Below are 12,907 nucleotides of genomic sequence, written 5' to 3'. Positions count from 1 at the left end.
CCACCTGGGCCCACCCTTCCTGTGGGTGGCCCAGAACGCTCCCCTTTCCTCTTCTATCATCACCCTCATCAACAACATTGGGTGTTTCATTCCTGAAGGCCAGTATCTGATGAACGATTTCACGCTAGGGTGTTAATGACTTGTTAATAGCTCGCTGAGATGCTTTTCCCAGGGACACCTGCGTTTGGAGGGAATCCAGAAACTAAGTTCTTTGAGGGCAAGATAATTTGTACTGCCCTCCTCAGCACTTGGTAGGTGCTCAATAAATATTTGATAAATGGATCAATACCAGTAGACTCGATGTTTGAAACGTGCTTCCTGCCGAGATTTGTACCTGGCAAGCTCTTCTGAGACAGCGGCTCTTATTATTATTATTTCTAGTGGCGAATTCTTCATTATCAGAGATGGTCTGAGAGGGGAGATTCCTTGAGCCTGGGACCACTGGGAGGACCAGCCCTCCGTGTTCCCCAACAGCAGGTGACACTGTATGGGAAGGTGCTGATCCAGACACCCTCTCCCAGGGGGGAAGGAAGGAGAGGAGAAGACAGGCCGATTTTTGAATTCCACTTTACTTTCTACTTTTGGTAATTGACAGCATTTATTGAACATCGACTGTGTACCAGGCGTTTACTGAGCGCTTGACATGTGTAATTGTCACGACTACCCCGTGAGTTTATGATCCCACTTACAGCTGGGGAAGCTGAGGCTTAGAGAGGGGGAGCACTACCCGGTGCTGGAGTGAGATTCCGACTCCTGGAGGCTGGGCTCCCACCTGGTGCCATTCTAGGGGTTGCAGGCCCGGGAGCTCCCCGAAGATGCACTGTCCCTGAGTGGCTGCTGCTCCAACAACCATCAGTCCTCGGTCACCTGGGAAGGGATGTCCAGGAGCTGGGCCCGGGTCCTGAGGGAAGGTACAGAGGGAAGAGTCGGCCGCGGGACATGGAACCCTCATCCAGGCCCCAGCCCGAGGGAAGGCAGGAGCCTACACACAGGTGTCAGCGGACAGAGGCATCCAGGGCACAGGGGAGGAGATGGCACTAAATCCGGGGTTTGATGCAGGAATTTGAAAGAGTAGAAGGATTTGGATCAGAAGAGATGCGGAGAGAGGGTGTTCCAGGCTGGGGAGGAAAAGTTCAGCAAAATGTTGGAGGTATTGGAAGAGGAGGCCTGCACGTGAGATGGCCTTGGCCGGAGCAAGGAGCAGCGAGGAGGGCAGTCGCGGGAAGAGGCAGGGGCAGGGCCGCAGTTGCAGGGACATTGACTTCTGGGCTGGGGGGGCAGCCAAGCACGTGAGAGAAACATACAGCCAGCAAAGCCATCGAGGGGACCACCGTGTGAGGACTGGGTTCCAGGGGCGTGAAGGGCCTTTGGCGTTGCATCATGAGCTCCTGTGTCCCAGTGCTGGGCACAAGGCCTGGCACACAGTGAGCGCTCAGTAGAGATCTGCCGAAGGGAGAGAGTGAGGGAGGGAGGAGTATGCTAGGTGGCCTCTGATCTGGAGGACCTTCTACTCTCCTTACAAAGGAAAACTGAGGTGGCAAGTGACACAGCCTTCCGAGGAACCTCGTGGGAGCTGCCCGTGGCGTCATGGTACTTCAGCACATGCCAAGAACATGCTAAGGGAGAGAGACAAGGGGAGCTCCGAACCAGGCTGTGCTGACCCAGGAAGATGTCTGGGAAGAGGGCAGGATGGCGAGAGAGTAGAGCAGGAGGTAGTGAAGGGAGAGAGGGAAAGATGGATGGGAGCTGGAGAGGAGGGGTGGAGAGAGAAGTGGGGAAAGAAAGAAGGGAGGGAAACAGACATTCTGGTGAACCCTGGAGACAGAATGGCAGGGGGCAGGTGGGGAGGAGGGCAGGGGACGGGGAGGGAATGGATTCCAGGTCAACCCCTAACAAAATGAGAGAAAGCCCCATACCAGCCTGGCTCCGGGTCCTCCTCCCTCCTGCGCCCACACCCAGCCAAGAGTCCCAGCCCCCCATGGAGCCCAGCGGAAACCTCTGGGCAAGGGCAGTCTCCAGGGAGAGAACTGGCCACGAGTGGAACAGGAGCCACAGCAGCAGCAATCATGGGGGAGGCCTGGAGCGCCTCGCAGAAGCCAGGGACCCAGGATGGAGCGGACGGCAGGCAGATTCTGGGGCAGGATCGAGGGGCTGTTTGGAGCAGGACGGCCCCGTGCTCACTGGGCCATCCCCTGCGGAGGCCAGCACCCCTGGGAGGGCCCCGGCCGGCCTGTCTCCTTGGCTCGCAGGCGTCTGGAGGGGCGCGGGAGGAGTTCCGTCTCACCTCAACAGCAGCTCCTTTATTTGAGCTCTAAACAGAGGGCTCCTGTCCTCAAGCTGCTCCTGGTCTCATTAGCAGGTACACATTGTAGAGAAGACAGAAATGAGGAAACGGACCGCCCAGGAGTCTCTCCTTGAGAACTCCAGGCCCGGGGGGGGGGGGGGGCTCTCTCTGTCATCTCCATACCTCCTTCCAGTTGATTCCCTGAATTTCACAACCACCTGCCCCAACTCCATCCTCCGTTCTCTTCCTTCCGTCCAGTGCTGGAAGGGCTGGATGTCAACTGTCCCTTGCACAGCCTGTAGCCTCTCTTATCACAGGAGTTTGAGAGGTGAAGGGTGGGGGTCCCATTTCTTGAGATGGACTTGGCCTCCTGTGTCCACACTTGGCTCTGGCCTGGGCTGCTCATGTCCCATGCTGGGGAGAGGGTCACTCTACCCCAACACGTCAGCAGAGAGAGCTGCTGTCCTCTGTGGGTTAGGAGAAGAGGCCGTCAGTGGGGTGTGCCTCCAGGAGGCCCAGGGGAGAGGTTAACGCCTGGATGAACGGCCGTGTCAGAGAAAGAAGGAGACACAGCTATAGTTGGGGCCCCAGGTACCCAGTCGCCTGCCCTGTCCAGGGAAGCCCATGACCTCCCTGCTCCCTGATCCCCCAAGAGGAAGCCCCCAAGCCAGAGGAGATTAATCAGGACAAGGACGGTGCAGTGCCAGTGACGTCCCCCTGGAGAGGCTGGGCCTGGGGCAAATTACCCTATAACAGCAGGTTAATTAGATAAGCCCCAAATTACATGAGCAAGGCTTGCAAGCCCAGCAATTTGAAGGTTTCATGTTGTTTCAGAGGTGGGGAGGGCTTGATCTCGAGCTCAGCATGGAGAAAATGACTTCTTGCTCCCAGGCAAGCCAAACCCACGAATTAAGCTCTCAACGGCCCATCCATGAGCCCCAGCGCCAAGCACATATAAGGAAGGGCACCTGCTGGTCCTCAGTGCACCCTACAGAGCCCGTGTGGGATTTTGCCTCCGTCCTTCCTGCGCCTGAGCTCCATCACCACGAGCAGCATGAGCCGCCAATTCACCTGCAAGCCAGGAGCTGCTGCCAAGGGGGGCTTCAGCGGCTGCTCAGCAGTGCTCTCGGGGGGCAGCTCCTCCTCCTACCGTGCAGGGGGCAAAGGGCTCAGCGGGGGTTTCGGAAGCCGGAGCCTCTACAACCTGGGCGGCGCCCGGAGCATCTCCTTCAATGTGGCCGGTGGCACCGGGAAGAGTGGAGGGTATGGATTTGGCCGGGGTCGGGCCAGTGGCTTTGCTGGCAGCATGTTTGGCAGTGTGGCCCTGGGGCCCGTGTGCCCGACTGTATGCCCGCCTGGAGGCATCCATCAGGTCACTGTCAACGAGAGCCTCCTGGCCCCCCTCAACGTGGAGCTGGACCCTGAGATCCAGAAGGTGCGCGCCCAGGAGCGGGAGCAGATCAAGGCGCTGAATAACAAGTTCGCCTCCTTCATTGACAAGGTGGGTCTGCTAGGACCTGGGGAACCTGTGCACAGCCCTTCTCTTCTCTTCTTGGAACATAAGCTTTGTTACAGCAGAAGAGATTGAGGTTAGAGATGAGGAGGCCCTTACTGTGGACAAGGCAGGTGTTTTCTACCATCAGGGTGACTTATGTAAGATTCCCTGCGTGGTCTTTCCTCAGAGAAGACAAGTAGGTCAATCTCTACTGGCAGAGGCTTGTCAGGGTCTCCAAAGGGAGACCCCTGCTTCTTACTCTTGAGGGCCAGCGTGGTGCCATTGCTAAGCTTGGGGCCCATGGAGCTGTGTGCAGAAAAAGCCAGTGAGAGGGCATCTGCCCCAGAATAACTGGGGAGGCTCGTCCTTCTCCCGTTTGTTGCGAGCCACTCTCGTGCGCTGGTCCTTTGACCGATGGATCAGGAGCATCAGTGTGCGGTCATTCATGGGGGCTCATCCCCGGGCATTTGTTCCTGTGGGCTGAGCACTCAGGGCAGTGGGGAAGAGGTCTCCACACGGCTCAGACCTGGCTTGGACCCTGCGTGGCTGTGTAGAGAGTTAGCTATCCTGTCTGTGCCTCTGTTTGCTCATCTCTACAAGGGAGATAATGACCTGCCTCTTGAGGTCGTTGTCAGGTTTATTAAAGAAAATGCATGTGAAGATCTTGGCACAGTGCCTGCCGCATACGAAGTCCTCCCCACACGGTGGTTACTGTTACTGTCACTTTTATCTCTGGAGAGCTACGAGACGGGTGTTGAGATGGAGAGGGATGAAAGGCCTGGAAGAGGCCTCGGGGGATCCTCTGGTCCAGATTGGCCTCTGACTTTCCTCAGATAAGAAACCTGCTCCCATTTTATGAGTCAGCAAAAGCACGGTGGGAATTGTCACGCCCAAGGTCATCTGGGGGAGGGAAGGTGAGCTCGGACTCTCAGCCACCTGCCTCCAGAGCCAGTGCTGAGGACTGGAGGGCCACGTTGGCTGCATAAGGATGGGTCAGCCCAGGACAGAGCCTGTGGTTGAGACGGTCAGTGGCCGTCAGAGCCTGCCCCCCGCGCCTCTAGACTCCTGCTGAGAGGATTCCCTGTGCCCGCTCACTCAGGGGCAGCGCCGTCTCTGTGGCTCCTTACTCCTCTCAGCCACTTCACATCTGGAAGATCAAAGTGTTCTGAGGTTTGGGGTCTAGAGGGGTGGGAGTAGACTGACCTTCGGCTGGGCTGTCAAACCCCATTCAGGGGTAAAGTCCAGAGACACGGAAAGAAAGATGCACATGAAGACAGTCATGTCTGTGAGAAAAGGTGGTCTGCCCGGGGTGAGGGGGAACAGGTTCAAAGGCCTGGGTGATTCCCAAATAAATTTAGTCTCTACAGGAGGACAATCCCATAATCCCAGGCAGCCAGGGAAGATGGTGCCTCCTATCAGCAATCCAGATGTGTCCGTGTGTGGTCCAGATGCGAATGGTGGTGTCCTGGATGTAGGGTTCCTCGGTGGTTAATACTCAGTCTATGGATAAACATGAGAAAGTCGGGATTGGTTAAACCAAACCAAATGCTGGAGGACCTGCTGGCGGCTAGCTGTTTGGTGGCTAATCCCATCTCAACACTGGACCCCAGACAGTTTTCTAAGGTCCTGTATTTCTGACTTTGGGGAGCACAACCTTATTTAAACAGCAGTTGTGCTCATGAGGATTAAGAGAAGTCACATTTTCAAAGCCGTCCTCCCTAAAACCAAACAAGAGAGGTACACGCAGATCCACCCCCGCGGTCGTTTCCCGGCCCGGTGAGGCCGTGATGGCGCGGGGGCTCCATCTGTCCGTCTCGCCCCGTGTGCCAGGCTTGCTCCAGGAAGCTGGTTCTGAGGAGCAGGACTGGTAGGGGCGGGTGGAAGAGGCCAGGAGCAGAGATGGAGTTGGGGACTGACGCAGGAATTTGGAATATCCAGAAACTCTTGGACCGTGGAGCCTCACTGAACTTGATATGTTGTAAAATGAAGCGCAGACTCTCCCTTCATTACAGTGGCCACTCTTCCCAAAGATGGACCCAGCCTGAGTCTCTCCTGGTATTTTCAGGCACATCTCTGCCCTGAGCTGGTTTCCCCTGCTGGGTTGAGTGACCTCATGCTTTGGTTATGGGGACACATGTCCGGGTTCAGTTCTGGGCTCCACCACTTGTTAAACCATTGGACCTTGGAAAGAGGCTAAACCTCTCCATGCCTCAGTTTCCTTTCCATCAAACCGGATTACCGATTCGCCCACCTCACGCAGCTGTTGTCAGGGGTGAAGGAGAAAACGCACAGTGCCCTGCGAGTGACAGGCGTGACTGTTTCCGTGGGGGCTCAACCGTCTCTGGGCTTTGGGTTCCAGGTGCGGTTCCTGGAGCAGCAGAACCAGGTGCTGGAGACCAAGTGGGAGCTGCTGCAGCAGCTGGACCTGAACAACTGCAAGAACAACCTGGAGCCCATCCTGGAAGGTTACATCAGCAACCTGCGGAAGCAGCTGGAGACGCTGTCCGGGGACCGGGTGAGGCTGGACTCGGAGCTGAGGAGCGTGCGGGACGTGGTGGAGGACTACAAGAAGAGGTGAGCGGAGGGGACCCCCTGCAGCTAGACAACGCCCCTGTCCCTCTGAGCTCGTCCTGCAGGGGCGGGCCCCTTGGGGAGCCGCCGCTACCCCAGCTTAAAGCTTTTGGAGGTGGGGGGTGGTGTTCCTCGTCATACCAGGTAGAATCACGCCAACAAAACTCTGGAACTTACTCCCTGCACCTGCAGCCTCTGGCCTGGCATGTAGGACAATTACCCAGTTAGTTGGACAGTGGGCAGAGGGTTATATCTCTGGCTCTGGGGTGAGGGAAACCTTGGGTAAACCACTCGTGTTCTCCCTGAGCTTCTGTGTCCTCATTGGTGACAAGGGGCTTAATAAATCCATGCCCCGCCCAGAACTGCCGTGAGGAGAAGTGAGGGAAATGCTCCCGTCCATTTGTAGGCTTTATTCAGATTTTGAGGGAGGAGGTTATCTCTTGCTTCCTCAGAGATTTCCCACAGGACATTCGCTCCACATGCTCCTTCCTCATTTTTGAAGCTGGATCTTCAACAATCTCCTTCTTCCAAACCTGGTTACCATGTCCCCTCCTCCAGGAAGCCTTCCTTGCCTGGCTGGCCCCACTGGCCCAGTCCTCTGAAGCCCCTCAGCACGGGCACACCGCTCTGCACTCGGGGTCTTCCCTGGGCAGATAAGGGTTCTCAGTGAGATCTACTAACCCATCGAGCCCTGGCTTTCCTGCAGGTACGAGGAAGAAATCAACAGGCGGACGGCTGCAGAGAACGAGTTTGTGCTGCTCAAGAAGGTGAGAGGAGAGGCGGGCACAGAGTCCAGGGTGGCCTGGGACGAGGCGGAGCCGAGCCTGCCCATGTGCTCTGCTCTCAGAGAAAGTGAACTGACTCAGAAATAGTGAGGTGAAGGTAGGGGAGACCACGATGAAAGACTACCCAGAAAAAGGAATAAAAAGGCGGGAGGATGGTGACCTTCCTAGTGTTTAACATGGACAGGGTTGTCCACAGTGAAGAGCAGCAGAGGATGACACACAGGGGCTCCCCCTGTTGCTGTGGGGTCCGGGCTCAGGGAGGACTGACAGCAGCCTGGCTGGGCTCCCTTCCTTGGAGGAGCACCCCATCCCTGCTGAGTGAGCAGATTCTCAGGAAGGTGCAGCCGGGGCCTCTTGCTCCTCCTCCTCCTTTTCCATGAGCCTTCCAAAGAGGACAGGGTGGCTGTTTCCCAGTGCAGTGCACCCAGGCTGGGTGGGTGTTGCCTCCTTGGCTGTACCGGCAGTGACTGGAGCATGGCTGGGGCATCTTTCAGGACGTGGATGCAGCTTATGCCAATAAGGTGGAGCTGCAGGCCAAGGTGGACTCCATGGACCAGGAGATCAAGTTCTTCAGGTGCCTCTTCGAAGCCGTAAGTCCCTCTCTCACTCGACCCCTCTGAGGGCGGCCAGTGGGTAAACCTCTGTTCTGGGGGCTGGGTGAGGCACTGGGATCCTGCTCCCAGAGAGGCCACCCTGGTTAGCCGTTCATCTCCCATTTCAGCCCTGAGAGGCTCCCATCTGCACCCTGTAGGTGGGAAGGAAATGGGCCAGGCCCTGAACCATGGTGGCAGGAATCCATCTGAGGTCTGGAGCGAACTCGCTTCGCTCAGAAAGCAAGAGCCTTGGGTCAAGCCTCTAAGTTGGCATCGCCGGGGTTTGCCCACCTGGCTTGGGGGAGGTTGCCAGCCTCAGACAGTCAAGTTCTAAGACCATCCCTGTTTTCCCTGCAGGAGATCGCTCAGATCCAGTCCCACATCAGCGACATGTCCGTCATCCTGTCCATGGACAATAACCGGGACCTGAACCTGGACAGCATCATCGACGAGGTGCGCGCCCAGTACGAGGAGATCGCCCTGAAAAGCAAGGCGGAAGCTGAGGCCCTGTACCAGACCAAGGTGAGGTGGGCCGGGCCGGGCACCCCAGTAGGCATGAGCGCTGGGCCTGGCCGTTCCCAGACCAAAGGCAATGGCCAGTTAAGCGTCCAGCGTGCTCTTCCCTCATGACATCCCCAAGCCCGAGCTGTCATGTGCCCCCGACTTGCTCATCATGCTCATTGATGGCTCTGTGCTTCGGGGCCCCCAGTTCCAGGAGCTGCAGCTGGCGGCAGGCCGGCACGGCGACGACCTCAAGAACACCAAGAACGAAATCTCCGAGCTCACCCGGCTCATCCAGAGAATCCGCTCAGAGATCGAGAACGTGAAGAAGCAGGTGAGGGACCGGTCGTCCGGCGCCTGAGGTGGGCGGGCGCAATTGGAGGGGAGAGGAGTTGGCCGGGGACGTGGGCCTCCCAAATCTCTGCCCAGGAGAGGAAAGGGGCCAAGGAAGTCACTGCCTCAGACGCTTAAAGCAGACGTCCCTGGTGCATCTCATCTCCTACTCACCCCGAGACCTCTACTTTGAGGTCCCCTCCCCACCCCAGGGAGCTCCTCTCATCCCCCAGGCTGGGCTGGACCGCATCCCCTACAGCATCCCCCTAATCAATGTGCTCTCCTGGCACCTGTGCTTCCCGGTACTTGTCACACTTCTGTCACTGCCCTACATTGGTCTGTCCCTTCTTCTATGGATGTGAAAGACGCAGGGAGCAGCTGCGCTGTCCCCACTGTGTTCCCAGCATCTGGTACAGTGCCTGGCACGTAGCAGCAGCTTAGTAAACATCTGTTTATTAAACGATTGAGGAGAAGTGGGCTCAGAGAGCATCCCTCGAAGTACCTTCTGTGGATATTTATTAAGGCCTTTCTCGGAGTTGCTCCAAGGAATATAGGCTGCAGTCTCGGCTTTAGTAGGTGGGCGACAAGATGCACATGTGTAATAAAACGGCAGCAGCTCCTCTCGTTTTAGCACGCTGGGTCCTCATAAAGACCCTGTGAGGCGAGCACTGCCCCTTGCCACAGAGCAGGGAACGGAGGCTCAGAGAGGTTCAGTGGGTTGCACAGCTGGTAAGTGGCAGAGCCGAGGTCTAAACCAAGTCTGCTGACTCCTCGTCCAGTGCTCTTTCCACTCTCCCATGGGCTTTAGCACTTAGCAGCTCTGTGACGTTGGGCAGGTCCCTTGTCCTCCCTGCACAGGGCATTGTAAGGACCAGACGAGCTAAGGTTTGTAAGAGGCCTGGAGAGGGCTGAGGGCAGGGCCCGGCATACGGCAAGCGCTTGGGAAATAACAGCTGGCCTTGGGGAATCTCCTTCCCTGCGCCCCTTGTCCGTGGTCCCAGGCACCTGGGCAACCACTGTCCTACCTGCAACATCGTATTCCAATGATCTCTCCTCCCAGACTTTAAACAACTCAAGAGCAGAGAACCAATCTTACTCGTTTTGTATCCCCGGCACAGGGTGCCCAAGTAAATGTCTTTGCGATGAACTGAAGTGGTGCTGGGTTGGCCATCATCCCAGGAGGGCAGGATGCGCTATTCTTCATCACCACCACCATCTAAACGCAGGGAGTTGAGTTAGAGCTAAGGAGGGACTTGCCAGCTCCAGAAGGGTCTCCAATCTAGAAGAGAGCACAGGGTGTAAGGAGTGGGGAGGTGGGCATCTCTGCCCCGGAATCTCAAAGAATGAGCAGGATCTAGATGTGAATGGCTCCAGTCACCCCTTCCAGCTTTCCAATGTCTCCAACTCTTTGTTTAGGCTTCCAACCTGGAGACGGCCATCGCTGATGCCGAGCAGCGGGGGGACAACGCCCTGAAGGACGCCCGGGCCAAGCTGGACGAGCTGGAGGCCGCCCTGCATCAGGCCAAGGATGAGCTGGCCCGGATGCTGCGCGAGTACCAGGAGCTGATGAGCCTGAAGCTGGCCCTGGACATGGAGATCGCCACCTACCGCAAGCTGCTGGAGAGCGAGGAGTGCCGGTGAGGGGGATGGGCTCCGGCAGGAAGACCCCAGGGGTTTGGGAAGGACCAAAGGAGAAAGCCTAACACATCCTAATCCAGAAAAGATGAGTTCCTGGGGAGTGAAGGGGTGGCGATGACAGAAATAATAAGTACTTAATAATACCTATCCCCGCCCCCACCATCGCAAAAACCACACAAAACCCCTCTGCTACATTAGACCTCTTGTTCCATCTTCCCTACCCGTCCAGCAAGTCACAAGCTTGTCAGCGATGTCCCAGGATGGCCCCTCCAGCTTCCCCAGTGTTCTCAGAGATGGAAAGGCTCAGTGCCAGGCCTGGTCCTGGGGAGGTGTGCACGTTGCCCGCACATGTGCACCTCACACCAACTACTGTTTGACTTGGGTTGTCGCCGGGGTACCCCAAAGATTCAGGGGTGGCCCCCACCTCTTCTCAAGCTCTGCTTATGCCCAAGAAACCCTGGAATTTCCCCAGGTGGCTGTTGGGTTCAGAAACCCACGTCAGGCCAGTGAGGGTCCTAGCTGTGAGGTTAATAGATTGTGGTTGGATGACTGCTTGCTCTTATTTTGTTTTTCGCCCTAACAGGATGTCAGGAGAATTTCCCTCCCCTGTCAGCATCTGTAAGTACTTGTATGCTTGGACCTAAAATAGTACAATTTGTGGGCTGGAAAGGCCCTTGATCACACACACCCTATGTGTGTAGATGTGCAATCTAAGGACCAGAGAGGCAAAAACTGACTGAGATCACACAGCCAGCTGGCAGAGGCATGGTCAGCAATCAGGCCTCCTGACTCCCAGCCCAGGCCTCTTTCCTCCTTATCACTCTGTCTCCCTGGTCCCAGGGATGGCAGCCCGGAAGGCTGTCACCACGGGGATGGGGAAAGCAAGAAACTGAGTATGGGTGTGTGTGAGGCTTGGGGAGCCAGGTGTGCAAGTTGTAGTCAGCCCTGGGCTGGGGGATTAGAGGGGACGAGTGATGGGGGACCTCAGAGGTCAAGCTGGCAGCGTGGGATCTCTGGGTTCCTCAGTGGGGCTAAGAGAGTTAAACCAGAGCTTCCGAAAGATGCCATCTGTGGGACAGCTAGGAGGAAGGAGGGGTTGGGGGCTGGGAAGTTTAGCAAAAATGCCAATAGAAGGGGCAGTGGGTGGGCGTCCAGAATGACAGATGCCTGCATTGGAACGTGGACCAAAGGGATGGGCCTCTGAGAGTTAAGAATCAGCCAGATTGGCTGTAAGCTGGGCAAGCCAAGAGCAGGACGTGGGGGAAACTGTCTCTGGGACATTTTCCCCTCGAAGGGGGGCAGCTGTGACCAGAGCCCCCACATAACGCATCACGCCAAGGACAGCCCCATCTGTCCTGGGGAAGGTGGCTTCCTCTTAGTTCCACCCCAGCTCTGCCCGAGGGGTGCTGACCTGCTCTCCCTCTGCAGCCATCATCAGCAGCACCAGCGGCAGCGGTGGCTATGGCTTCCGGCCCAGCTCGGTCAGCGGCGGCTACGTGGCCAACAGCGGCAGCTGCATCTCTGGAGTCTGCAGCGTCCGTGGCGGGGACAGCCGGAGCCGGGGCAGTGCCAGCGACTACAAGGACACGCTGGGGAAGGGCTCCAGCCTGAGCGCCCCCTCCAAGAAAGCCAGTCGGTAGAGAGGGCTGCCTGTGCCCCCTGCCACCCTCGTGTCCCCAGCTCTGGCTCCCACATGCACCCTCCCCAGCCGCTGTCAGCCCCATCCCCACCCTGCTGGCCCTGCTCTTGTACCTCGGGCGCTGGCTTTGGTCACCCACTTCTCCCAGCCTGAGTCTTCCTGGGCCTGGACAGGTGTGGGTGACTAAGCTTGGTGAAATTCCTCCCTGCTCGTGCCTGGTGCTCACCTCCTTGGCTGTAGTCAGCTCGGCCCCTGGCTCCCAGCCTTCCGTCCTCTGCCCAGCCTCTGGCTCAGTTGCTGACTTTTGTGTCTGGCCTCCTGAGCTCACAATGGGGCCTTTGTCCCGGCTCCTGCCCGTGCTGGGAGCTGGCTCTGTGTTCAAGAAAAGCAGGACTGAAGGACAAACTGCCAAGAGAGGCCAGTCCCCGCCCCAGCCGGGCTCCGTCTCACGGCTCATTCTGAGTGGGACCGAGCACGACTCGGGGTCTCTATCTCCCCTCCTGCACCCAGAAGCAGAGAAGAGGAGGCTCGCTCGCTTCTCTTTTCTTCTTACAGCCCCTCCCGTTGCATCCTCAATAAACAGCGCAATCTGACGCTCGGTCTCTGAGTGTTCAAGGTGTGCACACGCACCTCCGTTCAGATGCTCCTGAGAGCAGGTGCCGCACACCTGCACGGATGGACACACCGGGACACACACAACACACCACTGCGCATCACCAGTGCATCCACATTTCTAGGTCCATTTTCTCTGGAGAGCAGAGGAAGAAGAAGCTCTCGGAGCACACGTGGTGGAGGGGCTGGGAGCACGGTTGGGCGGCAGGGAGATGAAGTGCCTCCAAACTCTACTCAGACTTTGGGAGGAGGGAGGGGACGGGGAGGAGAGAGAAGAGAGGAGATGCATAGAGCAGGTGTGTATGCAGCCTAGTCTGCGGCTTTCGACAGAAGCGTTAACTGTGCCCAATGACAGAAACGGTCCTGCTCCTGACAGGGACTCTGGACTCCTGAGAGGTGGCTCTTTCCCAGAGGGGAGGTGGGGGCTGGCTGGAGAGGTACCCACAGTTCTTCAAC

General features: G+C 57.4%; 1 protein-coding gene and 1 long non-coding RNA gene across 6 annotated transcripts; one reads left to right on the top strand and one right to left on the bottom strand.

Moving 5' to 3' along the window:
• Positions 1 to 551: 551 nt before the first annotated feature.
• Positions 552 to 12,218, bottom strand: LOC139083600 (uncharacterized). Of its 5 annotated transcripts, none has more exons than XR_011540455.1 (6): positions 12,066 to 12,152; positions 11,612 to 11,789; positions 9,659 to 9,841; positions 3,356 to 9,412; positions 2,285 to 2,751; positions 552 to 901 (listed from the first exon to the last, which is right to left on the bottom strand). It is a non-coding gene; the product is annotated as an uncharacterized lncRNA (long non-coding RNA). The 5 variants fall into 5 exon arrangements; XR_011540456.1 differs by having other exon boundaries at positions 3,356 to 8,650; XR_011540459.1 differs by having other exon boundaries at positions 3,356 to 5,279; positions 11,953 to 12,094.
• LOC103558879 (keratin, type II cytoskeletal 71) lies at positions 3,090 to 12,432 on the top strand. The gene is made up of 9 exons (XM_070621414.1): positions 3,090 to 3,785; positions 6,139 to 6,353; positions 7,057 to 7,117; positions 7,630 to 7,725; positions 8,086 to 8,250; positions 8,438 to 8,563; positions 9,979 to 10,199; positions 10,784 to 10,818; positions 11,629 to 12,432. Exons 1-9 carry the CDS (start codon positions 3,339 to 3,341, stop codon positions 11,838 to 11,840), a joined length of 1,578 nt encoding a protein of 525 aa, XP_070477515.1. The 5' UTR covers positions 3,090 to 3,338; the 3' UTR covers positions 11,841 to 12,432.
• Positions 12,433 to 12,907: the final 475 nt, after the last annotated feature.

Source organism: Equus przewalskii, chromosome 5 (assembly GCF_037783145.1).
Source record: "Equus przewalskii isolate Varuska chromosome 5, EquPr2, whole genome shotgun sequence".
Taxonomy (NCBI): Eukaryota; Metazoa; Chordata; class Mammalia; order Perissodactyla; family Equidae; genus Equus; species Equus przewalskii.
This window is presented reverse-complemented; position numbering and strand designations above follow the sequence as displayed.